At 40.2% G+C, this 27,699-nt stretch overlaps 1 protein-coding gene across 1 annotated transcript; it reads left to right on the forward strand.

Moving 5' to 3' along the window:
* Positions 1-531: 531 nt before the first annotated feature.
* Positions 532-27,699, forward strand: LOC147255855 (voltage-gated potassium channel subunit beta-2-like). Its single transcript, XM_086213884.1, has 15 exons — positions 532-658; positions 6,722-7,062; positions 13,509-13,552; positions 14,819-14,856; positions 15,438-15,517; positions 16,078-16,122; positions 19,143-19,187; positions 20,203-20,246; positions 20,382-20,468; positions 20,792-20,877; positions 20,995-21,115; positions 22,148-22,242; positions 23,041-23,161; positions 23,383-23,471; positions 23,804-27,699. Exons 1-15 carry the CDS (start codon positions 608-610, stop codon positions 23,891-23,893), a joined length of 1,377 nt encoding a protein of 458 aa, XP_086070010.1. The 5' UTR covers positions 532-607; the 3' UTR covers positions 23,894-27,699.

Below are 27,699 nucleotides of genomic sequence, written 5' to 3' on the forward strand. Positions count from 1 at the left end.
TTGTCTTAATGTTTGCTTTTCTCACACCCTAATTACTTGTTCCCCTACGAAACTTCATCTCCTGTTTTCCTCTGTTTCCGTCCTTTCCCTCTCTCACTTGGTAATTGGCTCACTGTGTTTGCAGATGTCTCCTGAACAGCCACCTCATATTACCTGATACAATAAAGTAATCATTCAATTATTTTTAAACAGTGTGAGTTCATTTTCTATGTAATTTCTGTCATTACAAATGCCCAGATGACTGTATTTGTGCAAAGAGGAAAGCTATATTTTTTTACGACAAAGGATCACATCACTTTTGGAACAAGCAAAATGACAGGCTTTTTGCATGCTTTCAGATGTTGCACACAATCGCAAGCTTTTAGTACCCATGCTGGTTGTAGTACCAATATGAATAATTTACCTGTGAGAATTTTTTTCAGCCCTCTGCAGTACAGGCATGGTCCCTGATAGGACTCTTTGTGTGTCTTGTGACCTAGTAGGAGGGTGTGGAAGCCATATTAAGTCCTCTGCCTACTACACTCAGAGCAACCAAGGAGCTGTTTAGTTTGGCTTTGGACTGTGTAAAAATACATACTGCTACATCAGGCCATCATCTGTTTCATCCATGAGTAGTGTAGTACAGAACCCCTACATTGGCCGCACTCCGACTGCTCGGGTGAGTAGCTAGATGTATTTGTGATGAATTAATTGATAATATATGGTTTATATAGATATGCTGTCCATTTGTGGTGCATTAAGTGGTTTTACCTCCATGACAACATGTAAAGTGAAGATTGTTGTAATCCAAGATCAAAATATAGAATGATTCTGAGATATGTCTTTCTCTTGTTCCTCTTTTTCTTGAGATGCTGCTGTTCTTCTGTTCCATCTCAAACAAAGTAGTGATGATGTTACATCATCATCCCTGGGAAAGATGGCCTTAAATTATTGAATGACTTGGATTGTAAAGTAATCTGACATGAATTATTTGAGCCTGGTGATCAGCTTGTAATTTACAGAATGGTCACTAGGAATATCCTGAAAAAGCCACCTGTAGTCTAATTTGAATATTTATGCTAAAATGATTTAGTTTGATTTTCTGCATTTTATTTTCACTGCATATTCTAATAGGCTAACTTGACACGATTATCTCACAGGGTGTGTATTCTGGAAAAGAAAATACAATTTAACATTTATAAACATAATAATTTATAACTTTATGAAATGATTATGAGTATTTATTGACATTTTGTGAAGAACTGCAACTCATTCTGTGGGTATCAATAGTAGAGCCAATGAATAACAATAGTAAAACTAATGCAGTTTTTTTTAGTCTATCTCCTCATAAATATATTATATTGCATCATAAAGAATTTGTTAAACATGTATACATTCATTATAAATGCTGACTCTGGGTATCTACTGTTGAGCATTACATCCAAATATTATGATTCCAAAGCACGGTCCTCTGTGATGTTTTTTTTTCTTTTTTTGCATTTTCTGTTCACTAAGACATGACCTAACAGTAAAATGACTGGATAAACAACACAGCAAAACATGTTTTACATTCATGCAACTGCCAAAAGAAAAAAACCCAAACAAACTGTGTTAAATTTGTGTGAATTATAGAGGGTGGAGTTCTACATGGTTCCACTTAATTTTCATGATTTTCAGGGTTGCCTGCTTTATTTTGTTTATCTTTATCAAGTTTCCCTTATGTGTGCTTGACAGCCCCGCCATCATGTATTACGCCTGTGTGGGTGGCTTTCTTCATTAGTTTGTTTCAGACTGTTTTGTCTCATGGTTAACATTCCAGCATTTTTCCTGAGTGTTAATAGACTCTGCCTCCTGCCCTGTTGGACTGCTTTACCTGTGTACAGTACCCTGCCTGGAATAAACCTTTGTGAGAGCTGCTTTGAGATTCAAGCTTGATTTATAAATATGACAGGACAATGGGGGCTGCATGGTGGTGCAGTGGTTAGCACTGTCGCCTCCCAGCAAGAAGGTTCCGGGTTTGAGTCCCGGCTCGGGCATGGGATCTTTCTGTGTGGAGTCTGCATGTTCTCCCTGTGCCTGCGTGGGTTCTCTCTGGGTACTCCAGCTTCTTCCCACCATCCAAAGACATGCAATTGGGGACTAGGCTAATTGGACTCTCTAAATCAGGGGTCTCAAACTGGTCCAGTAAAGGGCTGTGTGCCTGCAGGTTTTCATTCCAACCCAGCAAAAGCAACACCTGATCCAACAAATTAGCTGTGTGAACACAGCTTAATTGATTTAAGTAGAATCAGGTGTTGCTTTTGCTGGGTTGGAATGAAAACCTGCAACCACACAGCCCTTTACTGGACCAATTTGAGACACCTGCTCCAAATTGACCGTAGGCATGAATGTGAGTGTGAATGGTTGTTTGTCTCTATATGTTGGCCCTGCGATGGACTGGTGACCTGTCCAGGGTGAACCCCACCTCTCGCCCGTTGACGCTGGGATAGGCTCCAGCCCCCCCGCGACTCTTAAAAGGAATAAGCGGAAAACAATGGATGGATGGATGGATAGGACAATGGATTACGCAGATGCAGACCCACTCTGGACTGCGGTGCAGGGCAAGGCTTGAAGAGTCATCACCAAGAGGAGCAGGTTTCTGCAATCTGTCACAAGGTGAGGGAGATGGCTCAGAATTAGGAGGAGTTACTGACAGAATTTGGTAACCAAGTGAACCTCTTGATGGAGAAAATGCAGACACAACCTTGATGTCACTGACCATGCAAAATTCATCTTCCTCATCTCTCACTTGACTGGGTGAGCTAAAGCATGGTACACAGCTGATTGGAGAAGAAAGACTGAGACTGTAACTCACTTGAACATTTCACCAAGTCATAACCCAAATCTTCCAGGTGATTTCTCCTAGTCATTTGCCATTGAGTTTCACGCACTAGCTGCAGAGAATGTCTGGAATCAGCTGGCTCTTTGTGATGAAAAAAAAAAACATCTTCAGGAGCTGTCTACACCAAGAGGTGTCACAGCCTATGGCCATAGGGTATGCTTCCACAGAGACCTCCGCAACCCAGATAGTCAAGGGTAAACTCCACACATGTTGCAGATCCACCCAGTCCTCTGGGTCCCGAGGGCATGGCGGGCCAATGCAGTGATTTTAAAACTGTTGTAATGAGGGCTGTCCTATGATCTTCGTCAAAACATGTGTGGCTGAGTTCTGAAGTAGTTGAAGTTTGGAAATTGTCTTTTTGGGAAGATCATAAAGCAGGGCATTACAATAGTCGAAACTACTGGAGAAAAAAAGTATGCATCAGCAACTCTTAGCCTGGGAGAAAAACAGGCAGACTCTGGCTATATTTTTATGATTAAAAACCTATCCTTGTAACATTTTTAATGTGTTGAATAAAATTGAGCTCAGAGTCAAAAATTATGTCCAGATTTTTTTTTTGTAGTTCTCAGAGAGAAAATTTTATTAAAACTTTCTCTCTGTTGCCTTCAGGAGAAATAATTAAGTTAAATTATGTCCTGTTTGAACTGCAGGAAATAATCGACCATCCATGACTTCATATCTATAATGGTCATGGTCCCCAGCTGCTTTATGAATCTTGGAGGTTCTTATCAAGTCCAAAGCAACGTCTTTGCCTCCTCACTGCCTTGCTCAGCACTTCCTCAGGGATGACTGCACCCTCGTTCTGGCATTGAAACAGGCCATGAAGGCTTACATTGTCCAGAACTTGAAAGCAGGTATCATTTATCCCTCTTGTCTCCTGGTGGCTTCTTCTTTGTGGACAGAAAAAAAATCAGATCCTGCATTGACTGTCCTGGCCTCAGTGACATCACTGAGGAAAACAGGTATTGAAAACCAACCTTTCCCACCTCTCTTTGATTTCCTTGGCTTCCAACTTGTTGAAAGATGTGAAAGTTTTGGTAATAAGCTTGATCTGCACAATTTTTAACTTCCTGTGAGAATATGGGAGATTAATGAGTGTAAAACTGCTTGTAACACCCCCAGTGCCCACTATGAGTATCTGTCATTTACTAGCCAATTCCTTGCTACAGGAGGAATGTCCAAAAATTCCTAGGTTTTGCTAACTTTTATGGAATGTCTATCAAGTCCAGTTAAGTCAATTTTATTTGTATAGCACTAAATCACAACAAAAGTTATCTCATTACACTTTACAAGTAGAGTAGGTCTGGCACCACACTCCTTCAAAGAATTTACACCCAGCAGTTCTCCTTGAGCAAGCACATCCTTCAAACCTTCCTTTTAACTAGGAACATCGAGCAGATCCAGGCTCAACAGCCATAAGCTTTGATCAGTTGGGGGGAAAGAGAGCAGGAGAGTGGGGAAGAGACAAAGACAGATAATGGAGAAAAGACAAATACACAGAAGGAAAGAGAAGGACAGCGATAAAGAGGGAGAGGAAGGGGAAGAGACTGATGGACAGACAGGGACGTGAACAGGTAATGCTAAGGGGGGCAGCTTGAGCCTCTTCAGGTCTGTGGCCTCCTCCAGCAGCTGCATTGCTCAGGGATCTGGGAAGAGGGGAAGCACAAAGACTCCAGAGAAGTAGACAAGTTAGTTACACATATGAGTATAGCAGGACAGAGAGGAGAGAACAGAAGCCCAGTGCAACATGGTAGATCCCCCAGCAGTCTAAGCCTATAGCAGCATATCTAAGGGCTGGCCTAAGCCAGTCCTGACCATAAGCTTTATCAAAAAGGAAAGTCTTAAGTCTGTTCTTAAATGAGAGAGCGTGTCTGCATCCTGGACTGAAACTGGGAGACTATTCCACTGAAGGGGAGCCTGATAGTTGAGGGCTCTGGCCCCCTTGCTACTTTTAGAAACTCTAGGAACCAAAGTAACCTTTGTCCCTTGTACTGTCTAGTGTCCTGTGTGATTGCAAGACTTGCCCTGAGGTATTACACCTAAGTTGATTGTGCTACTTGTTTTCCTCCTCTGTTTGCTTTAAGTTCTTGGACACAGTGATTGTCTCCTTCCCTGTCTGAAAAAGGTGGTCTTGTTTCTGTCATAAGCGTGTCACCATTTTCCATGGTGTTCCATAGTATGTCCTAGCCTGTTTACCAACTGCCTACTGCCATTGTTTATGATGCCTTTATGGACATTTTGAGTTTGCATGTTCTCCCTGTGCCTGCATGGGTTCTCTCCTGGTACTCCAGCTTCCTCCCACAGTCCAAAGACTTGCAAATGGGGGCTAGGCTGATTGATACTCTAAATTGACCATAGGTGTGACTGTGAGTGTGAATGGTTGTCTGTCTATATGTCTTGGCCCTGTGATGGACTGGCGACCCGTGAACTGGTGGACTGGTGAACCCCGCCTCTTGCCTGAAAGCCACTGGGATAGGCTCCAGGCCCCCTGCAACCCTTGACAGGATAAGCGGAAGAAAATGGATGGATGGATGGATGGATGGATAGAGTTTTTGAGTTGCAGTATGGACACAAACACAGGGTGGTGGTGGCTATGGGGCGAAACCTTATTTTGAATGGCAGAAAGTGTTGTGATAAGACTTGAAAAACGTTGTGTTCTTCTTATTTTGTTACAATCAATTAATGTCTACACTTTTGACTGGTGGTAGAATTACAATTAGACATGGGAATGCATTTTTCTCCAAAGTCTCCTCATGAGTTGATCCACCCTTGGTAAATGAAAGGACATGACAGTCTGGAAGCGAAGGGAACCTCTTTCCCTTTGGAGATTGAAAAACGAGAGAAAAAAAACATTGTCTAACTCTGACCCATATTGACAGGAGGTATGGCTGTGAATGTGAATGGTTGTCTATCTCTATGTGTTGGCCCTGCGATGGACTGGCTACCCGTCCAGGGTGAACCCCACATCTCACCTGAAGGCTGCTGGGATAGGCTCCAGCCCCTCCTCGACCCTTAACAGGATAAGTGGTAGAAAATGGATGGATGGATGTACTGCATATGCAATTGTATATACTGTACACAAGCTAACATTATTTGTACATGGGTGGAGGAAAGAGTGAACCCTGTGATAATGTGAATTGTAACAATCATTTTTTTTTGTAACAATCATTTTTAACAATCTTTTTTTTTTCCTTAATTAGGTCTAAATTCTTGCTTGTGTTGTACGTTGCTTTGGACAAAAGCGTATGCTAAATTAAATTGTAGAATTGTAGGACATGTTATCTTTTAATTTTCCTCTGATCTTATAGCCACAGGTTGTTTTTTTTAGTACACACTTATAGAGTTTTGTGCTGGAAGCTGTATATGTATTTATATAATAATGAAAATAATAATGTTTCAAGATTAATTTTGGTTTGCGATTGGGAAACCAATTATTCAGTCAGGAACATGAAATGTTCTTATTTACATATTTGTAAATTTGTTTTAACCTTCAGTCTAGTCTTACAGACAAGAAGTGAAGCCTAATGGCTATCAGTAACTTCTTCTTCTTTAAATACATGTATATGGTAGTTCTTGTCACTGGCAATCATGTTTAAAAGGATATTAACAACTCACATTTTAGGATAATTTGGTGGATGGTCTGTTCACATCAACCTCAAACTGAGTATGCTCCAGCAATTAATGGGAAGGCATTTTTGAGCCCTAAATTGCCATTATCCTATTGCGTGTCCTTAGTACCACTTACAATTGACCACCTCATTCACAAATTCAGATAAAAGAGGAATGGGTGGTGTTCAGTCAATCTTCCTCTTCACTTCTGTTTGTTGTGACACAAGATTTTGCTTTGTTGTCAATTTCTAGATGCCCAAGCCTGGGGGCTGTGGAGGGGTACCGCCTGGGAGTCGAGACAGCAGTGTGATATGTCGAAGTAGTAGCATCAGTAGTGGAAGTGGTGGGTCTGGAAGCAGGATATTGTCTCTGTCATCTGTGAGTGAGAGCATGCGCAGTGGTTTGAGCTGCTTCTGGTCAGAGCAGGCAATGGAGCAGGAAGAAAAGCAGCGACGCAGTCGCCAGCTGGCGGAGTTACAACGCCTGAGAGAGGTTCGTGCAGCTGCTCAGCTCAAAAACCTTGAGGACTTCCTTAAGATGAACCATGTTTCATTGAGGGAGAGCATATCTTATGCCACTGGAATGATTTACAGGTAAGCTAAGGCCAGAGCGGTTAATGTACATAGCATGTCTACAACCATTTTCAATTTCATTAAAAAATGTATTAACCAGAAGGTCAGTTTAAAAGTGTACAGGCACAAAAAGCACGCACACATCTCAAAACACATCACAAAACACAATTACGAATGAAAATTATTTTTTGGGATACTTAAAGGAAAAAGTAGGCGGCATGGTGTTTCGCAGTGGTTCGCACTGTCGCATCACAGCAAGAAAGTTCCGGGTTCGAGTCCCAGCTCGGGGATGGAATCTTTCCATGTGGAGTTTGCATGTTCTCCCTGTGCCTGTGTGGGTTCTCTCTGGTACTCCGGCTTCCTCCCACAGTCCAAAGACATCAAGAGGGGACAAGGCTGATTGATACTCTAAATTGACCATAGGTGTGACTGTGAGTGTGAATGGTTGTCTGTCTCTATGTGTTGGCCCTGTGATGGACTGGCAACCTGTCCAGGGTATATCCCGAAAGCCGCTGGAATAGGCTGCCCCCTGCGACCCTTAACAGGATAATGGATGGATGGATAAAGGAAAAAGTGAATAATAATTGTATACAACATACTAATTAATATTTAGTGCTCTTTTTAATTCACCAAATGAGGATGATACTGTCTTCAACTTTTTGAAGAAATTATATGACAGCTCAAGATTTAGCATAACTGTTACTTTTGTATCTGTCTGTAATAACAAGAAAGTGACTCAAGTCAGTCGAAAAGTTGATCTAAAGGAGATGACAATGCTCACACAAACTGACAGGATATTTAAGGATGTTGAGTCTGTGGGAATCATTGGAGTGTGAGTCAAAGGGACATTTTTACAAAGCCCTACAGATGTGTCTGTATAGAGACTACAGTTCAAATTGTTTCTCTTCAATCACTATAAACAGGGAGGAAAGAAATGGTGGGTGGTGTTTTGCTTTCAGTGAACACTGAGCAATTGGAGGATGTTGATTGGGTGCATGATGGCCTGAGGGAACTTTTTCTGTCTGCAAACCTATTGAAGAGGAATTACCTGAGAGACTTTGTCTGCTACAGAGTGAAGCTGTTTGAGAGAACTTTCCTCAGATGTCGTTGCTGTTAGAAATATGGACGGGTCACTGAATTGCACTGGTGTGCAGCAAAAATGTGGGGAAGATGTGGTGAGGAAAATTTCCTAGAAGAGATGTGAAAGGGGCTGTTAAACTGTTCAAAAAGAGTGAAGGAAATCAAAGTGAGTAAAAATGAATGCATTTTATTGTATGGTCAAATATTAAATCAACTACAAAAAGAGCCAAGAAATAAAATTCAACCATTCTTAAATATGACAGCAATTTAACAACATCTGATTTAATCTAAATAAGTAACATTTAAAGGGATAATTAAGAATTGCATTTAAATCCAGGTAGCAATGGAGCACTGTTGTCACACAACAAGAAGGATTTGGGTTCAAATCCATCAGCTGGCTGGAATTTGAGTCTTTCCCTTGTGTCTGCATCGGTTCTCTCTGGGTAATCCAGCTTTCTCCCAGGTTAAGGTAACATCTTTTTTAGGTAAATGGAGATTCTGTGGATGTGAATTTGAGTGTGATTGGTTGTCTGTCTTCATATGTGTCCCTGTGATGGACTGGTGACCTGTCCAGAGTATACCATGCCCCTTACCTGATGACAACTAGAAAAGGCCCCAGCCCTCGGTGACACTGCAAAAAGGATAAGTGGTTGACAATGTATAGATGAGTTTTAATCCCTTTGACCAATTCTTCTTTTTATGTTTTAAAGGTGCAGGTGCTTGAAGCACTTAGCCATCAATGCATCTAAAATATTAATGGTATTTGATTTGAACATTTATAAAGCAATAAGTGGTGTGGTATACACATAATAATAATAGAAATAAACATTATTATATTCATAACACCACGATATCCACCATCACCTCTGACTAATGCATCATTTGATGTTATTGGCAACAAAAGTTCAGCTGCGTCTGAGAGCTGGGGCAGACACTGCAACTGTATGAGTTGTTACTATACTACCACAAGCTGTGATAATGAAAAAGTAAAACTAGAAACAATTTACACAGCAGCTTATGAAGTAACCCAAAAAAAAATTCACAGCGGTGCCTTAAATGCTAACATTACAATGCAAAAAAATCTGACCTGCAGGTTAATATGAAGCCTTTACAGTACTGTAGAGGAATTGTGTGTGATGAACAAATTCGTCAGACACAAGAAACAGACTGGAGACTCTGAGATGGCTCACACTGGACACTTTCATGGATGTCCATAACAGATGTACAAGGTTTGCTGTGAGATGAGGTTGAGTCAGCTCCCCCAGAACATCTCTGTTCCACCCTTTGTATACAGTCGCGCTAGTAATGTTGGACACTACCAGTAACACCTGGTTGGAACATCCGGCACAATGTGACCTTCACACAGTCTAAACACAGCTATGCATCAGGATAACACTCATGTCACAAGTGTTACTATCAGTAAGTATTCTAACAATGGATTTACAATTATAAAAGAACTTAAATGGAAGATGCCACAGGTTCACTCCCAGCCTCAGGTCAAGGCCTGGGTCAGATCAGCTCTTATCATTACAGACAAATTACAAGGATGAGACCAAGAAAGTTTAAAAAAAGGATACCAGATGAAATTCCTTATCAAGTATGATCCGGAACAACATTCAAAGGAATTCCATTTATCCTATTCAGACACATTTTTTTCAATGGAAACAGAATGATTGCCAGGCTGACAGTCATGTTTGACCAGCTATGCTGAACTTGCTTTTGAGGCCAATGAGAAGTCTGAAACATCTCAGACATTTCTCAAAACTTGAATGGATACTGGAACTTTTGGGTATACAACGAGAACGCACTGTGCTCTGGCAAGATTGTCAAGATCTGCAAGCATGGGATTCCCTCAGTAATGCTGTCCACTGCATCTGGTACATGGCAAGCATAGATCCTCATACTTTGTGTGGTCAGGCCCTTAGGCTGCTCTCTGCTTGTCCCAATATGAAAGAGAGAACAAAATCAAGAAAGTGGATCATAAATGGTAGAAAATAAACTTATAAATGTAAAAATGTTTTACAAATAAATACATCTTTACAACCAAAATATTGATATTTTATGTACAGCTTAACTTCAAGATCTAAAAAGTTGTCTTTAACATTTAAAAATCATTTAAAGTGTAACAGGAATGATTTACAGTTAAATGTATTGGCACAGAGTCCCTGATATGCATGGATGAGGTATGAATGTGTTCATTTCACTTTTTGACTTTTTTTGCTGTCTTGCTTTCTGCCTTGTCTTTGCTGTTGGTGGAAAACTGAGTCTGCTATGCTTTTGGTAATAAAAAAAAAAATTGCATTAAATTTTAATGGGAAAAGTAAAAATAAAAATAAATAATTTACCACCTTGGCTTTTCAATCCACCAAAAATTATGCATGTCACAGTCTTCCAGCTGCACTCAGATGCAGCATGCATTTATGAAACTGGCTCGAGACAGTGACTCAGAACTTAACATTCATAAAGGTAAACTGATTTGTGTGCATCAGGCAGTCCATGCATACAGATAAAACCTGTAAATGAAAACAAAACCATGTCAAATATGTTTAGGAAGTTGTGCAGATGAAGTTTATAGAAAGTGAATGATCAAATCTGAAGTTGACCACCTGTGCATATTACATTAATATGTATTCATGTTCATGTGTGCATTCATAAAACTGTATTACATGTGTTCAAATTTGTAGTGATGCAGCTTTGCTAAAAAAAAAAAAATCCACTACAAGTGTACATTTTGTGTTAAAAGAGGACCTTAGATTTGTGGCTGTTTTTGGTAATGTGATCAGAGTACATTTTTTGTCTTTGTTGCATTCATATTCAAGCAGACAATTTCTCAGGATATTGAAAGAGCTCTCAGCCGTCTTCTATTTGTGCATTCAACTAAGTTAATTCATTTTACCAAGGATGGGCTTAGGTTTTCTTTTTCAGTTTAGGGAAGCAGCAGAGTCATGGATGGGATTGCCTAAATGACCTAGCCCTGTTAAAAGTCCAAACAGAAAAACACAGTCATTTGGGTGAGAGGTGGAGAGGATGGATTCAGGGCAGTGGATTTGTTCTTGCTCTTTTTTTCTAATTTTGTTTGATTTTTTTGACAGACTTGTTTTTTTTCTAGCCGAAGGGGTGAAAAGAATGAAAAGGACTTTAATGCTATGATTTAGGTCTACCTTCTGGTAGGTCGACCTCTCCTTGATATCATCCAGCCACATGTCCAATCTGAATGTTGTTGCTGTCGTTCCTGGTGGTGTGCTCATTCCTGGCATACAGCTTGATGTAGAGCAGGTGGCTGATTGTTGCCCCACTTCAGAATCAGTATCTGTAACCTCTCTTTGTGATGATCTGACTGAGGGGTTCAGTCCTATCCACAACAGTAGCGGTGACAGTGCATCTCCTTGGTATATGCCGCACTTGATGTTAACTTGGGCTATTGGCTTTGAGTTTGCCTCTAGGGTTGTTTTCCACACTCCCACTGAGTTTCTGATAAAGGCTCTCAGTTTACTGTGGATGTTGTACAGTTACAGACATTCTAGTATCCATGTGTGTGGCATTGAGTCATACAAGTAAGTACACAGTGTAAGTATAAGTACACAGGTTGGTCTGTCTGTGCTTTCAGTCTAAGGCAACTGCCCTGTCAAATACTAGCTCATCCTTGGCTCCTAGCAAGTGTTAGTGCCTAGTCCTCTCCTGAGTCCAGTTCATGTATTGACCCATGTGCTTACTTGTCTTAGCTGCTGTGATACCGGACAGGAGCTTCCATGTTGTGGAGAGGCAGGTTATTGGTCAGTAGTTGGATGGGATGGTGCCCTTCTGGGGGGGCCCCCTCATGAACAGGACTGTCCTGCCCGAGGTTAGCCACTCTGGCTGCATCAATCCCTTAGCAGGTGGTTCATGTATGCTGCAAGGCATTCATGGAGTGCAATTAGCTTCTTCAGCCAGTATGTGAGGAACATATCAGGGCCGGTACTGCCCAGCTTCTCATCTTTGACACTCTGTCATAGATGCCTGCCATTAAGATGGTTACTGGTTCTTATTCTGTGGTCAGTTCTCAGGCCAACTAGTCATTTTGCATAAGTGTAGTGCGATGCTACTCTCTCCCATATGCCCTTCCAGTACTTTTCCATCTCAGTCCTTGGTGGGCCTGGTTTTGTTGTTATTGCCCTGCCACTGAGAGTACACTTCGGCTATTCTCCTGCCCTCTATCTCCTTGGTGTAGTTCTTCAGTTGGGTGGCCAGACCTGTAAGCATTGATAGCTGGATAACATGGATAGCTTGGTGTATTTCTGGGGCACACCTTCATTATACCTGCTAGCTGGCTAACTTCTCCGTGTTACCTTTATTTATCTATCCTATTTTATTTTATCTATCCTTCTCTTCCATCCAGGGTATTGTTTCTTATGCTCTATGTCCATGGCTAGCTTGTATCTCCAGGACTACTGTTGCCATACTGTCGTCAGCTTGTTGGAGTTTAGTTGGTTTACGATCTTCCTTCTTAGGTCAGCAGCTCTTCTACTGAGGATGTTTGTATAGCTCTTGTATTGAAGCTGTTCTTATCTTTTGGGGCTTGGCACCCAATCTCATTTTATGGGGGTGATAACGGCAGCCCCCCAACCAATCATCCTGGCCCCCCCTTGCTGTAGCATAGTTGTTGCATCTCATTAATCTCTAGTTGTGTCAGTAATTTTTAGTTACGAATGTTGGAACACTGGGCTATAACACAAGTACGCATAGGTCCCACATTCTCTGCATGATCCCCTCTCTCTGGGATTGCTTGTATAGTAGCATTCCAACAATTCCATGTTTTCCATGTCCGCGTGTGTCTCATCCCAGTATCCCATTTCTCATCAGATTTCTCTAGTTCCCTAACAACTGACGCAGACCCTGTTGACCCGGGAGACATTCGAGCCAGTATGACTCTATTATTTGTCACTCATGCCCTGACACGGTGTAGCATTAGGGGTCTTACCTAAGAACCCTTACCGGATGACCCCTTGACATGGGCAGAATTCAAACCTCTGACCTCCAGTGTTCAAGTCAGTTAAACTATACTATCCAGCTGCTTCACCAAATGAATGGACACAGATCATCATCAGTCCTAAATGGAGGATATGCCTGATTAATGGTTTTAAAGAGAAGATTTATTTTTGGGACTGTGGTCAAGATTTTTTTTTGTCTGTGCCATAAAGACAGCTTGCAGATATCCTATGATACTCTTGGCTGAGAGACTTCCCCTGGAGGCTGAATGCTGAAGGATTTGCGATCACTTTTGACCTTTTTTAGCATGACCTTGTATCTACATTAAGTATACTCTACTTAAATCATAAATCATTTATGCCCACTGTTTGCGGTAGCTCATAAAGAACAGTTCTCACTCAGCTTCTACTGTTTGTCAACAGAAATCTGGGGAAATCAGGCCTTAGGGTGTCCTGTCTTGGATTAGGTGAGTATCTTATCTTTATATATATATATATATATATATATATATATATATATATATATATATATATATATATATATATATATATATATTTTTTTTTTTTTTTTTTTTTTTTTACACAGTGAAAATTGGATGGTAAATTTAGAAATTCATACATGACAGCATTTTGGTGGCAAAACAGAAATGACAAACAAAGATCTGGATGGATAAATACAGATAAATAGTGTATATTGATCAGTATTAATACATTTACAATTTAGCCAGAGTTAGTAGAATACATCTGTATTACATCTGTATTCCCTTGACAGGTAGATAACCTGAAAAGACCAAAAGAGGACAAAAGAAGACAATAGTAAAAATACAAAAGGCTTTGTGAGAAAACTGGGAAGCTAGAAAATATTCAATGTGTGAAAGACAATATGACAATGTGGGGAACTGGAAGAGGAGAAAATCAAAAAGACTTTATATTGGCAATGGTCCCCAAATAAATAAAATCAAAAAGTTAAAACATAAAAGTGAAAAATAAACTTTTACAATGAAGTATTCTTACTGACACAACACTAATAAAAAATGCTAAATGTCTAAAAAAGAGAATAACACACTTTCCATTTGTAACCCTTCTCATGGCTCATTAGTTAACACTTAATCTTATAAACCATTTACAATTTACTATCTATGTAGAATTCAAGTCAGTTCTACATTGACTGCGATCACCATATGCAATAGGAGAGTTTGCTCCATTTAATGATCCAGAGTGCACCTGGATTTACCCAGGACCGCAACATATTACTCCATCTTTGCATGTGTATTTGTGGTCTCCAGGCAGCTTATCCATATTATCCCATCTATTCTATAGACAATGTTGGCTATGATAAATCATTTCATGATTTCCAGAAAATAGAGGCCTTTTTTATCAAATGTAATGATTATTTGTTATATCACAGTTTATTTTGAGATCACCTCCTAAAACAACTTAAAACAACAGTAAAACTAGCAGTCAGGCTTGGCCCAGGCTTGTAAAGACATTATATTGCATGAAGCATTCTCAAATATATTCAAACCAGTGGATGAAAAAACTTAACAATTATGCAATACAGAAGACAAGCAAAAACTTACTGCCCCCCCCCCCCCCCCGATGGGGTATAAAGGGATTAAATGCATTGCCCTCATGAATGTGCATTCTTTTTGGCCACTTGTTGCACACACACGCACACACACACACACACAAAGTATAACCACTTTTTTCTTTTTTTTTAACTTTCTGTACAGGCACATGGGTTACCTTTGGATGCCAGATAACAGATGAGGTAAGAAAAATACAAAACTTGGAAAATAAAATAACTGGAATAAACATACAAACCAAAATTAAGATTTCTTATTTTTTTATTGAGCATTCAAAGTGAAACATGTTGAAATAGTATATTTTTGTCATGTTTCAGCTTCCTTGACGAATACTAAATCAGTCTAAGCTTAACAAATTTTCAACATGCCAATATTGTCCACCACACAAAGTGCATTGACAGTGTAAAAAAAAAAAATCCACCATACCAGCATTATATTACTCAATTACAAGAATCTGGTTTCTTTGTGTTTGTTAGGTTGCTATCTAATCTTTAAATCTCTAAAAAGCCCATCATGAAGATGTTGGAGAACTTTGTATTTAATCCAGTACAGCTTTACATTTGCATTGTGTTTGCGTTAACTTTACACTTGTTGTCCTAATGTACTTTTATTTGATTGTTTAAAAGACATCAAATGTGTATAATATAATATTAACTGGATTTTGAGGAAAACTTCAACTGTTCAGTAAATCCTGACTTCTGAGATATCAGGTATAAAGAAAATACAATGAAAAAATTATTTTATCATCTCAAATTTGCTGTTGAAGGTGGCAGAGGAACTGATGACTGTGGCATATGAGAATGGAATCAATCTCTTCGACACAGCTGAAGTGTATAATGATGGAATGTAAGTATAGCCCAAATGAATACATTCAAGAACTCAAATCTTTAGACTGAAGTCATTTTTTCATCCCTAACTTAAGTTTTAATTCTCAATTACTTACTGTGTCTTTGACAAAAACAAAAACAATAGCAAAAAAAACCCAAAAACAACAGTAACCACAATAACAACAGAAAAAAAGAAAAACATTGGTTGCAGAAATTTCAGCGCAAATTTACCATTTGGTTTAATATAATTTAAAATAAATTTCTGGGTGTTGTGATTATGTATCAATTGTGCACCGCGTGTGTGTATGTGTGTGTATGTGTATGTGTGTGTATGTGTATGCTACGGTTTGTCTTTGGATGCTGTGGGTAGCTGACTGTAGCTGATGTGGGGGACCAGAACATACCCCCGGTCCAGGATAGCAGGCAGGTCAGGACCAAGCCACCGGGGCACCCAGAAACCCCAAGGACACAGGGAACTGTCTGTAACTGAGTAAAATCATGTCTCTCTCTCTCTCTCTCTCTCTCTCTCTCTCTCTCTCTCTCTCTCTCTCTCTCTCTCTCTCTGCTAATCTTTTACAGGGCTGAAATGGTTTTGGGAAAGATTATAAAGAAGAAAGGATGGAGGTACAGTTTTCCTATTGTGTATCTTGTGTGGGCCATACTTGTTCACATAGACCCAGAAGAAGCATATAAGAAGATTCAGTTAAGGGGATAATGTGTAAGCACCTTAAAAGCAATTGAACTGAATTGTCTTGTAATATCACTTTGTTCTTCTATATTCAGTCACTGTAGCATGAAGGAGCCCCAGCTATACCAGAGGGCTGCCCATGTATTCATGCAAGCTGGAGTTACAGTATGTAACTAACTATCGCTCTCGTATTTTCTGCTTGTAATGGCATTCTTCTCACTTCAGACCAATTAGTCTGACCTCATGTGAAGTTAAAATACTATTGAAGTTGAGCTAACCGAATGTTGGAACAACTCTCATCCTTTCTCCATTTTGGCCTTACATTCTTATGTTATTCAGTGGCCAAGAGTGATCAGATTTGCAGATATGTAGGCTACTTAGATAGTGCCTCTCTTATAGCTGCTGATAAATTCTTTGTCACTGGCCAACTTTCAGAGGTGAATAAAGACATCTGCTCAGACTACACCTGGAGCCTTCCTAAACTAATCCTTACTTCTTACCATGACCATCCATCCATCCATCCATCCATTTTCCATCCATCCATTTCCTATACAGCTTAGACTATTAAGGGTTGCGGGGGGCGAGGGGTAGAGGTGGCTGGAGCCTATCCGAGCTGACACTTGGCGAGAGGGCGACATTCTGGATGAGTCGCCAGTCTGTCGCAGAGCCATCAAGAGCAATTAAGGGCTCAGTATCTTGCCCAAGGACACTTTCACATAGTCACCAGGAGGTGGTGTGTAGTTAATTTCACTACTGTTGACAAAATGTGCAATTGTAATTCACTTTGACAAAAATATCGACTAAAAAAAACAGTAATGCAATAAATTTGCGTCCATCTTGGATTGTGAAGTCCAACACCGCAGAGTCTTTCACTTACATCACTTTGTCCCAAATCCAGTGTTGTGCCTGCAGCGTTCATGCATGAACGCGTTCATATTTTGGAGGAACATGAAATGAACGTACAGCACTGCTGCCTAGTGAACGCTACTGTGAACTCGTTCCATCTGGTGTCTGTGAACGGTTCGCTCTCTCGTTCATCTTCGTTCAGTGGGGTACCAGATTTCAGGTAAAAATCCGGCTGAAAAAACTCCGTAAACACCTTTTAATATATAACTGAAAAACACCCAATCTGGCAACGCCAGCCACCAGTGTCGCGCCGCCGCACGCGTCATCAAAACAGAAAGCAGCATGGAGGAGGTGACAGGGGCGGCATGTAGTTGTAGCCCACGGACAAGACAAAACTCGACTCAACAAACCAGCAAGGATGCGTCGTATGGTCATTTAAACGAGTTTTATGACAAAGTCGAGGAAGATGGGAAAAATCTTACATGTCTGTGCAAACTTTGCCTGCCAGGTTTCAAAAAGAAAATGCGCACTTCAGTCACATCCACCGCAAACCTGAAACGGCATATTGAACTGAAGCACCCGGGTAGCCTTTCAAGGTGTGTGCAAGTAGATAAAGGATGTAGAAGGATACAAAATTGAAAATGAAGATACAATCTGACACATTGTTTCATTGTTAGAACTGATAAAATAATTGCTGTCTGTGGTACTACATGGGCTGTAGCAATAATTATAAAAAATAAGAGCTCAAAGCAACATGGGAAAAAAGAACTGAATGAGTTCATTTTTAGAACTGTGAACTTAGTTCAAAATTTTGAATTATGATCTTTGAACTGAACTAGTTCATTTTAAAATCTGTGAACTGAACTTTGAACTAGTTCATGTAGAAAATGAACTTTCCAACACTGCCCAAATCCACCTGTGTTTTTCCTCTGGCCCAGGAAGGCATCAAATGTCATGACCAACAATGGCTTTTGAATTGATTTTCTTGTCATGAATATATATATATATATAGGGGTCCTTTAGATCTCTTAACAAGACTACTTTGGCTTTTTCTCATTTAGTCATAGCATCATCTTGCAGTCTTGTACCCATGTCATTTGAATCTTGTTTTGTTTCCTATAGATCCATGTCTGTCTTAAATTTTTAATAATCTTTTTTTGTGAGATGCTCTTTTAAGTACACTTGTCCCCTTCAGTTTCTTTGCTTGCCTCTGTAGCTCAGACTTGTGATTTCTATTTACAAACCAAGGCATTGTGGCATGCTTGAAATTTGTCTTTCTGGAAAGGATATGGCAGGCTGACATCTTATCAGTCTGTATGTTCATGTTCTTACTTTAAAGAATTTTATGACTTGACTTGCCTTTCCAGTGTTAGTAGCTCCTTGGGCTCAGAAGGGGCATTGTCAGTGAACTGACAGGAGGGTGTGTCTGATTTTATATTCCTGGAACAAGGACAGTAATTAAGAATAAAGCTAAACCTTTCAAAGAATGTTACCACTGGATAGTTCAGCCACCTCTGAAATAGGATGTATGCTAGGATTCATCAGTCCAGACTATGAAGGCTTGATGCCTTCCAGCCACTGGCAGCCACTCCTTGGGAGGTATTTTCACCAGCAGAGTTTACGGTCGCTGATGCACCCACCCCACCCATGAGTTTGAACTGTCATGGTTTGCAGTTTTTCACCACTGATTTCTCGGTCACCCTCTCACTCTCTCAGCCAACTTCCTCTGCCAATCAGTCTCGACCACCTGCACCTGTCCCCACATTGTATGTCTCCCTCTCCCTTTGTTCTCTGCCAGATTGTTTCACATTCATGCCAGACTCTCCAGCAAAATCTTTTGGACTGACTTCCCGGCTTTGACCATGCTTGCTTCAACCACCTCTCTCTACCTCCATCCCGGTAACTGCCCCTGTCTGCCCCGACATCTCTGGATTTCCCAGTACTGACCTACACCTGAACCTCGGCCATGCTCCTGTCTGTCCCTTTCTCTGAATCTGTTGGAATAAACGTCATTGCCAATTAAACAACTGTTAAGTGTGATTGCATTTGGGTCAATACAACCCAGTTTCAGTACAAACTGTCCAGACCTTTTTATGTCTTTTACCCATAGGCGTTCCAGTTTAGTCATCACCACCAAAATCTTCTGGGGAGGAAAGTATGTATATATTGCCTTTTTCTTTCCTTTGTTCTCTTTTTCAAACCAAAGTATGAAAAATATTGTGAGCATGAAAAGAAGTGAAAAAGGTGGGAGGTTCATTCAAATGAGCCAGGATCAACATAGGCTGTTGAAACTAATTCCTTTTTTTTTTTTTTTTTTTTAACCTGTCCTGTTCAGCAGCTGAGGCAAGCAGCATCAATGTTCCTGGTGCCTTGTTGTACTGAAGCAGTTTTACTCTGCATAGGAGGAATCTGATAAACTCCTCCTATCGCCATTTGTGTTTAATTTGATTAGGAATGGTGTTGGTTCATTGTTAAAGCTACCAGACTGAGGCTCAGGAGTGGACAGGAAGAGAGAACAGGGACAGGATAGGGAAGACAAGGGGGGGGGCACAAAAAACAAAAACAAACAAACAAAAAACAAAAACAAAAAACAAGTAACAACAATAACAACAGGAAAAAAGAAAAAAATTGGTTGCAGAATTTCCAGTGCAGGCTTACCATTTGGTTTGATATCATTTTAAAATGAATGTCTGAGTGTGTGATTATGGATCAGTTGTGCACCGCATGTGTGTGCTACGGTTTGTCTTGGATGCTGTGTGTAGCTGACTGTAGCTGATGTGGGGGGCCAGGACATCACACCCCCGGTCCAGGATAGCAGGCAGGTCAGGACCAGGCCACCAGAGCACCCAGAAACCCCCAAGACACGGGGTTTCAAAACTTGAAACTAATTCCTTGTAAAGACGAGAGTTCCTTGGAGAGTGATTAACTTGATTCCTCTCAGGCAATTCTTTATAAACATTATAATTACTGATATAATACCATATTATATAAAAAAACATTCAAATTCTGTGAGGATTAGTTTATACTGTTGGTCCTGTCATTTTTTTTTCATAATACTATAATAAACCATATGTTCTAAGAAAAATGAAGAAAATAAAATGTGTAAAATATTCATTGACTTTTAGATTTTCTAGAGTTAATGCCTCGAGTAATGAAATTTGTTTTTTCAGGGCAGAAATGGAAAGAGGACTATCTAGGAAACACATAATTGAAGGTAAGATTTTTTATAAGATAAGGTTGTAAGCAGTTTGTGAAAACAAAAATGAATTGATTTTTGCAGCCATGTAACTTTTGAATGCTATGTATGCCATGTGTCATATCACATAATGCATTTATACTTTGAAAATAGGTCTAAGAGCATCTCTAGAAAGACTTCAGCTGGAGTACGTGGATGTAGTTTTCGCCAATCGCCCAGATCCCAACACACCTATAGAAGGTGGGCATACATAAGAGAGCAAATGAGCCTGAAATGTATTTGTACTCCGTCACTTCCATTTGTTGGCGTTATTGTGTTGATTGGAGCATTCTTTCTGCTCTTAACCTTCAATAGATGTGCTTGGTCTTTTTTTTAATCTTAAACTCAAAGCACCTTACAATGTTTCCATGGAATTTTCTCCTATTAAGTAGGTGACACTACTATCTATAGTTTGGCCTGGTCCAACATGTCTGTCCAAACAATAATCACGTTTGTTGGTACAATTATATTTGGAGTGGGATTTTGTTTATCCAAATGATATTTTTTGTTTCTTTCGGCTGTAGAGACAGTGAGGGCAATGACTCATGTGATCAACCAGGGGATGGCAATGTATTGGGGAACATCTCGATGGAGCTACATGGAGATCATGGTTGGTTTACTCATGATTCTTTGTATGCATTGATTTCTGCCTATTTGGTCTGACCATGTTTTTCATGAAGCAGTTATAGTATAATCATAATAATAATGATAATATACTTTTCTGCAGGAGGCATACTCTGTGGCTCGACAGTTCAACCAAATCCCACCCATCTGTGAACAAGCTGAGTACCACATGTTCCAGAGAGAGAAAGTTGAAGTGCAACTCCCTCAACTCTTCCATAAGATAGGTAAACAGCAGCCATTGATAATAATGATGATGAATACTCACTAATTGCATTGTAAAAGGATTTATTGTCTTTATTCATTAAAGGGCAGTTCACTGAGACCTCTATTTTACAGGAATATTCTGATCACACTCATAAATTGCAAAGTCATACCTGGAAGATGCTCAGTAAAACCCCAATCTGATCAGATGCCACCGAGCAGCTCTACTGAGGACGACTGAAGGAGTTGCAAGCACAGTTTCTTCTCTTTCCCAACCCATGTTTATCCTGTCAGTTTAGGGAGTGAACCTATGGGCCATCCCTACCCCTCGAGTCATTGCTGATGGCTGGTCCCTGTTGGAAATTTTAATTACAAATTCAAGATAACATTTAAGTACATTGGGCTGCACGGTGGTGCAGTGGTCAGCACTGTCGCCTCACAGCAAGAAGGTTCCGGGTTCAAGCCCCAGCTCCAGCACAGGATCTTTCTGTGTGGAGTCTCCATGTTCTCCCTGTTCCTGCGTGGGTTCTCTCTGGTACTCCAGCTTCCTCCCACAGTCCAAAGACATCAAGAGAGGACGAGGCTGATTGATACTCTAAATTGACCGTAGGTGTGACTGTGAGAGTGAATGGTTGTCTGTCTCTATGTGTTGGCCCTGTGATGGACTGGTGACCTGTCCAGGGTGAACCCCGCCTCTCACCTGAAGGCTGCTGGCATAGGGCCCCCATGATCCTTAACAGGATAAGTGGTAGAAAATGGATGTATGGATGGATTTCAGCCAATTTTAAAGGGAGTATGTAATGATAGTCTTGAGATTGTTTTGTTTTCATGGCCTTTCTGAGCCTCTTCTCATTTGTCTAATTTCAACATCTGAAATTAGATGTGAGGAGAGGACAGTGAGGAAAATAGCGAGTATGCAGACTGGAAAAGAGAAGAAGCACTTAAGTTACTCTTGGCCTCCCATTCCCCCAGATTGTAAAATGGCAATTTTACAAGGAACAGGTACATAAATGAAGTGTGATTTGGTCAGTTTCAAGGCTTGTTTGTGTCTGCAGGCATTGGAGCTGTGACTTGGTCTCCACTGGCCTGTGGGATTATCTCAGGGAAGTATGACAGTGGCATCCCACCTTATTCACGTGCCTCACTTAAGGTAACACTATTATCATTCCCACAATTCTATTTTGTTATTCCATTGTGTCACATCCCTCCTGTGAACTAGTCTCAGTTTCATCAAATTAATCCTCATCTTGACCCACGACCTTGATGAATTCTTACAACAATGGTTTTTAAAAATCATATCCTAATCACACAAAGATGATAAATAAAGCAGCTGATGTTTGATATGTGAGGGATTCTCTCTGAACCGTAGTTCTGGTGATGTTGAACTCTGTGATGTATATAGACTAAAGTTACCTTTCTCACCTCTAGCAAATGGTATTCATATTTCAAACATCATAAAAGGGGAATTTTTTAACAAGTTTATCTTGTTGAATATGTAAATCTCAAAGTTAACACTTATGGTCAGCGGCTAGTGGATAATAGTAGACCACAGTGATTGCCCAGAACAAGATCCAATTACCATTACAAGGGCATACATCCAACACAGTGTCTATTATGAAAAGCTAGAGAGTGATAGGCCCTGACATGATCCACACATACTGGCTACTGCTACTGTGCTTTGGTTGACAAAGAGCAATAATATAAGCCCCCTTCCTGGTGCCCAAGTGGGCAAAGTTTGTTTGGAGTATGTGGGCTGTGGCATCATCTGTTGATAGCTGTGGCAATATGTGAACCATAGGGGGTCCAGGGTGGAAGGTAATAAGAAGATGATGAAAGTTTTGACAAAGTCTTATTGTGCAGTTCAAACTAGAGAAGTTGCCTTTTGTGTTCAGAGCTACTAGAATCTGTCTTGCATTTTGGTATCTCTGATTTCTGTTGTCTGCTGCAGGGATATCAGTGGATGAAGGACCAGATCCTGAGTGAGGAGGGGCACCGACAGCAAGTGAAGCTGAAAGAGCTACTGGCAGTTGCTGAGCGATTGGGCTGCACTCTACCTCAACTGGCTATTGGTAAAAATGTATTTCTTTGCATCAGTGATATCCTTATATACCAGTGCTTCATTCCATATTGCTGCATATTTTAATGTTATTTTTATGCTAATTATATAAATGAATTTGGTAACACGTAAAACAAAGTAAAATATATGGAATTATACAATTACTACACATACATATTACACTGGCCTCTGTGGTCTTGAGAGACCCCTCTTTTTCTTTACACATTCCTGCAGCCTGGTGCCTGAGGAACGAAGGTGTGAATTCTGTCCTGTTGGGAGCTTCCAAAACTGAGCAGCTGATAGAAAACATCAGAGCAATACAGGTCAGGCTTATTTTATGTGTATATACACACACACACACATATATATATACATACACACATATATACACACATATATATATATAAACATATATACATACACACACAAAATGTTCATGATATGTTGCATAATGTTGTGAGTTCAACTGAACTGTGAAGTCCTGTTAAACACAATATCGGGTTCCCATGAGAACCTAAGTTTCCCAGTTTGTTCTCACAATTGTGCTTTTGTGACACAGCCATATAAACATGACTGTTGTGTCCATAATAAAACCTGTTTTTTCTCTTGTAAAAATAGTATCTGAGAAAGTATATTCTTTCTTTTCCTGCCACAGGTTCTTCCAAAATTATCCCTGTCCATTGTTTCTGAGGTGGATTGCATCTTGGGACACAAGCCCTACAGTAAAAAGGACCTGACATGCTAGAAACTGAGGTGTTGTTGACAGTTCAATACAGCCAAGTGCACACTTCTATTTACAACAAAGAATGATCTGAAATCCTAAAAACCTTGCAAACATTTCATCATTCATTTCTCATCATCGTCATCATCTAGTTGTTTGACATTGTTGATCACAGTTGCACCTATTGTCACTTTTCTATAAAAGTTTGACCTCAGCTAAAATTCAGCTGAGCCACTGATGCACTAAAGAAACTAGTTATTCATTGATTAAAGTGGTACAAAAGCACACTGCATTCAAACTTGCCATACCAAACCTTGCTGAGGCCTGGAGAGGAAACATTTAACAAGTTGTTTTTTTAACTTTATTTGGTAAGATCAAATGTTTTTTGAATACGGGCCTGATCTCTGACCCATCCAGGGTGTACCCTGCCTCTCGCCCAAAGGCTGCTGAGATACGCTCCAGCCGCCCCGCAACCCTTAACAGGATAAGCGGTAGAAAATGATGATGGGTGGATAGGCCTGATCTCATAATTGCAAGACTCTCATTATCATTGTCTCATTATAATGAGATACTGATCAATATTTCCAGGGTATTGTCTTTTAATTATGAGTTTTTTCTCAGAATTATGACATCCTAATCTCAGAATGCAATTCACTTCCACAAGGTGGAACTTAAAACAGCAGAGCACTGTTCTTCACTAGATTTCTGTATTAATACAAGTGTGTAACTCAAAAATGTTTTCACTTGTAAGAAAACACGTGTTGCTCAACAACTGTAATTCCAAACAAAAGCATTGCAGTGTTATGATGTAGGTTCATTTTGATATGTTGATCATTTCACTTTCAGTCAGTCTTTCTAAATGTGTTCTCATTTAAATCACAGTCCATGCATTTCATAGTTTTATTGTTCTCTTATTTTGGGTATATTTACTAATTTTAGTAAGGGTTTTTTGTAAATTACATTTTTAGATAAAAAAAAGTTTTAAAATAATTCATCAGCACCTACATAGTTTAAGCCAAAATTGTCCCATAGGAAGTGACACCATCGCGTCATCATCAACAGATTTGCCTATATTATTTGATAAGCATCCCATGGATCCACATTTCCCATAAGAGCGCTTCTAATAATATATTTGAGTAAAAATTAATTCAGACAAATTCCATATTCAATTGTGAAAATCTTTAGTCAAGTTTACTTTAAACAAACATTCCAAGAAGATGCATAATAATAATAATAATAAGAAGAAGAAGAAATGTTTCTAACATAAATCTATGAGATTAACAACTTTATGTTTGCACCTTGTATAATAAACGAAAACTGAAGTGAGGGACAAGCACTTCTGTTAGATGATTAAATCAAACACAGGAAACATATTACAAAAAGAAGTTCAGTTGAAACCAGAAAAACCAAGAAAGGTATGGACTAACATCTCCAGACATTTATATGCTTTCCACGTCTCATACATTTGGTTACCATCTGACTGCAAAATGATATAGTACATCTCAGCAAGAACTGCATGGAAATTGTTGCATTTAAAACCAACATTGTGGACACATATGGACATAAGGACAGGGGTGAGCAGCCACTGGCGTGAATTCCAATTATCTCCTTTTCAATGATACCCAACAGCAAAAAGTGCCTTTCAAACAACTGCTTCAGGACACTTTCATTCAATACCCTTGCCTCATGGGAAACCCCGGACCTTTTCATCCCCTTTGTCATCACCACCTTGTAATTCAGGTGACGATGCATTGTAGCATAAAATCATAGGTGACATAATGTCCCTCCACGGGTCCTCAAACAGTTCAAACCCATACATTCTTTCCTGTAAGGTTCTTGTTGCACTTGACTGGGAAGGTAAGAGTGATCCCTAGCTTCAAGAAATTTGACAACTTGCTTTTTCAGGAATTTTCAGCTTTTCAAACTAAAATAATATTTAAATTTGTATTTTAATGTCAATTGGGACTGTCTGGGGTAGGCCAGCTTTATTATAGACGCTTGAGTTGAAAAGAAGCATCAGGGTTTGCCAAGAACTTCATGGATCATTTACTGTGATTAAAAGACTTTGTAGATGCATAACAGGGCACTATTCACAGGCTGATGAGAAATTCAGTATATCAAAATTGTGTACATGGTCATTCACACTGTGATGTCAATTCTGAAACTCATTTAGATGTCAATAACTAAAGTTTTTATTTCTGATCAAGAAAAATCCGAGCACAAATAAAGCAAAGCAACCCCTTTTTGTTGTATTGATACATCTCCTGATGCAAAGCTAAGGCCCTTTATCAGTGATATTACCTGAGGTCATTGGGTTTTTCAAGTCTTTCGAACATCAGACACCCTCACTCAGGTGACCCAGCTTAGGTTGATCAGACCTCAGCCTGTGTCCTAGCAGTGCTCGACCATGGATCTGCCCTTTTTAACCAGAGCCACCTAGAGGCTTTCTCTGCTGCCTCTGTGCTGTTGTAGATGGCCTTTCTCCTCCTCTCACCTGTGAAGCCGAGTGCAGTGTAAGCTCTGCAGAGAGACTGTCCTGCAAACCCTCTCCACCCAACTTCCACGGGCAAACACTTTGCCTTCAGCTTTTTCTGTGGCAGTCACTGACTAGACTAGGCTATACTTACCCTTCTTGTGCTCACATGCCTCTTCCATACACCATGGCGCTGTGAGCGCCAGCATGACAATGTCCTTCATTGCCTCTGACTCCAGGACGATGTCAGACCTGAGGGTGGTCTTAGCAACATGCTGCGGGAGCTTGAGTTGGCTGTCAATATCCACTGACAGCTGCCAGTCCTGTGCAGTGTTGAGAAGCCCTGATGTTGCTCTAGATGGTGATGTTGGTTTCTCCCCAGCTCTGATGAAGTAAGTGGTTTTCTTCACAGGTTTGGACCCTTGAGAACTTATGATGACACTGCATATGCACTCTGCAATGACCTTAAGCACCTGGGGCCTCATGTATCAATACTTGCGTGGATCTCATACTAAAAAACTGCGGTTGCAAGAATCACGTATGTTGCGTACGCACAAAAAAATCCGGATGTATCAATTTGTGCGAGCGCCGGAATCCACGCACGTTTCCTTGATACATCCCAATCAGCGTGGAATTGAGCGCAGATGTCGGAGGACCGGGTCCGCCCCTGTTGCGCCCACCTATAAATACGCAAATTCATTTAAACAGGGTCTCCGCTGTCCGCGCGTGCAAAATAATGTCGAAGAAAAGGAGGTTCACGGCGTGCGAGCTGGAGGTGCAGGTCGGGGAGGTGGAGGAGAGACAGCAGATTTTGTTTGGCGGCCTGTCCAGTGGTGTCAGGATAAACAATAAACGTTGTGAGTGGGATAAGAAGTGAGAGGGTGAACACGGTGGGTTCAGAACAACGCACCCCCACGGAGATGGAAAAAAAAGTGGTCAGACCGGTTATTGGCTAAAGTTCCCTTCTCATCACCAGTGTTGTTTATCATCATGTTCATACATCATAACCTCTTCTAATGATGGAAAGAATTAGTCGCTACGTGTTTGAAGTTTTATGACGACGGTAGAAAAGTGTTCGCTCCTTCTTTACTGAACATCAAAGTGATACAAAGCACAGTTTTCCTTCCTAAACCTGTGTGAGCATCACTACGTCATCAGCTTGCACCACTGCTAGCGCTCTGAAAGATTTCCTCTGTTTCTAATGCATGTCTGCAATTCTAACTTCCTAAACAATGCAAGCTAACGTAGGACTAAATTCAACACTGTGCAATCACTAAATGCAATAACTACAATAATGAATTGGCTTAAATTTAAATAACAATATGGAAAATGACACGAACAGGACCTCAAGGTGGAG

Source organism: Aulostomus chinensis, chromosome 9, assembly GCF_037954235.1.
Source record: "Aulostomus chinensis isolate RoL2024-O1b breed Wild chromosome 9, RoL_Achi_v1.0, whole genome shotgun sequence".
Taxonomy (NCBI): Eukaryota; Metazoa; Chordata; class Actinopteri; order Syngnathiformes; family Aulostomidae; genus Aulostomus; species Aulostomus chinensis.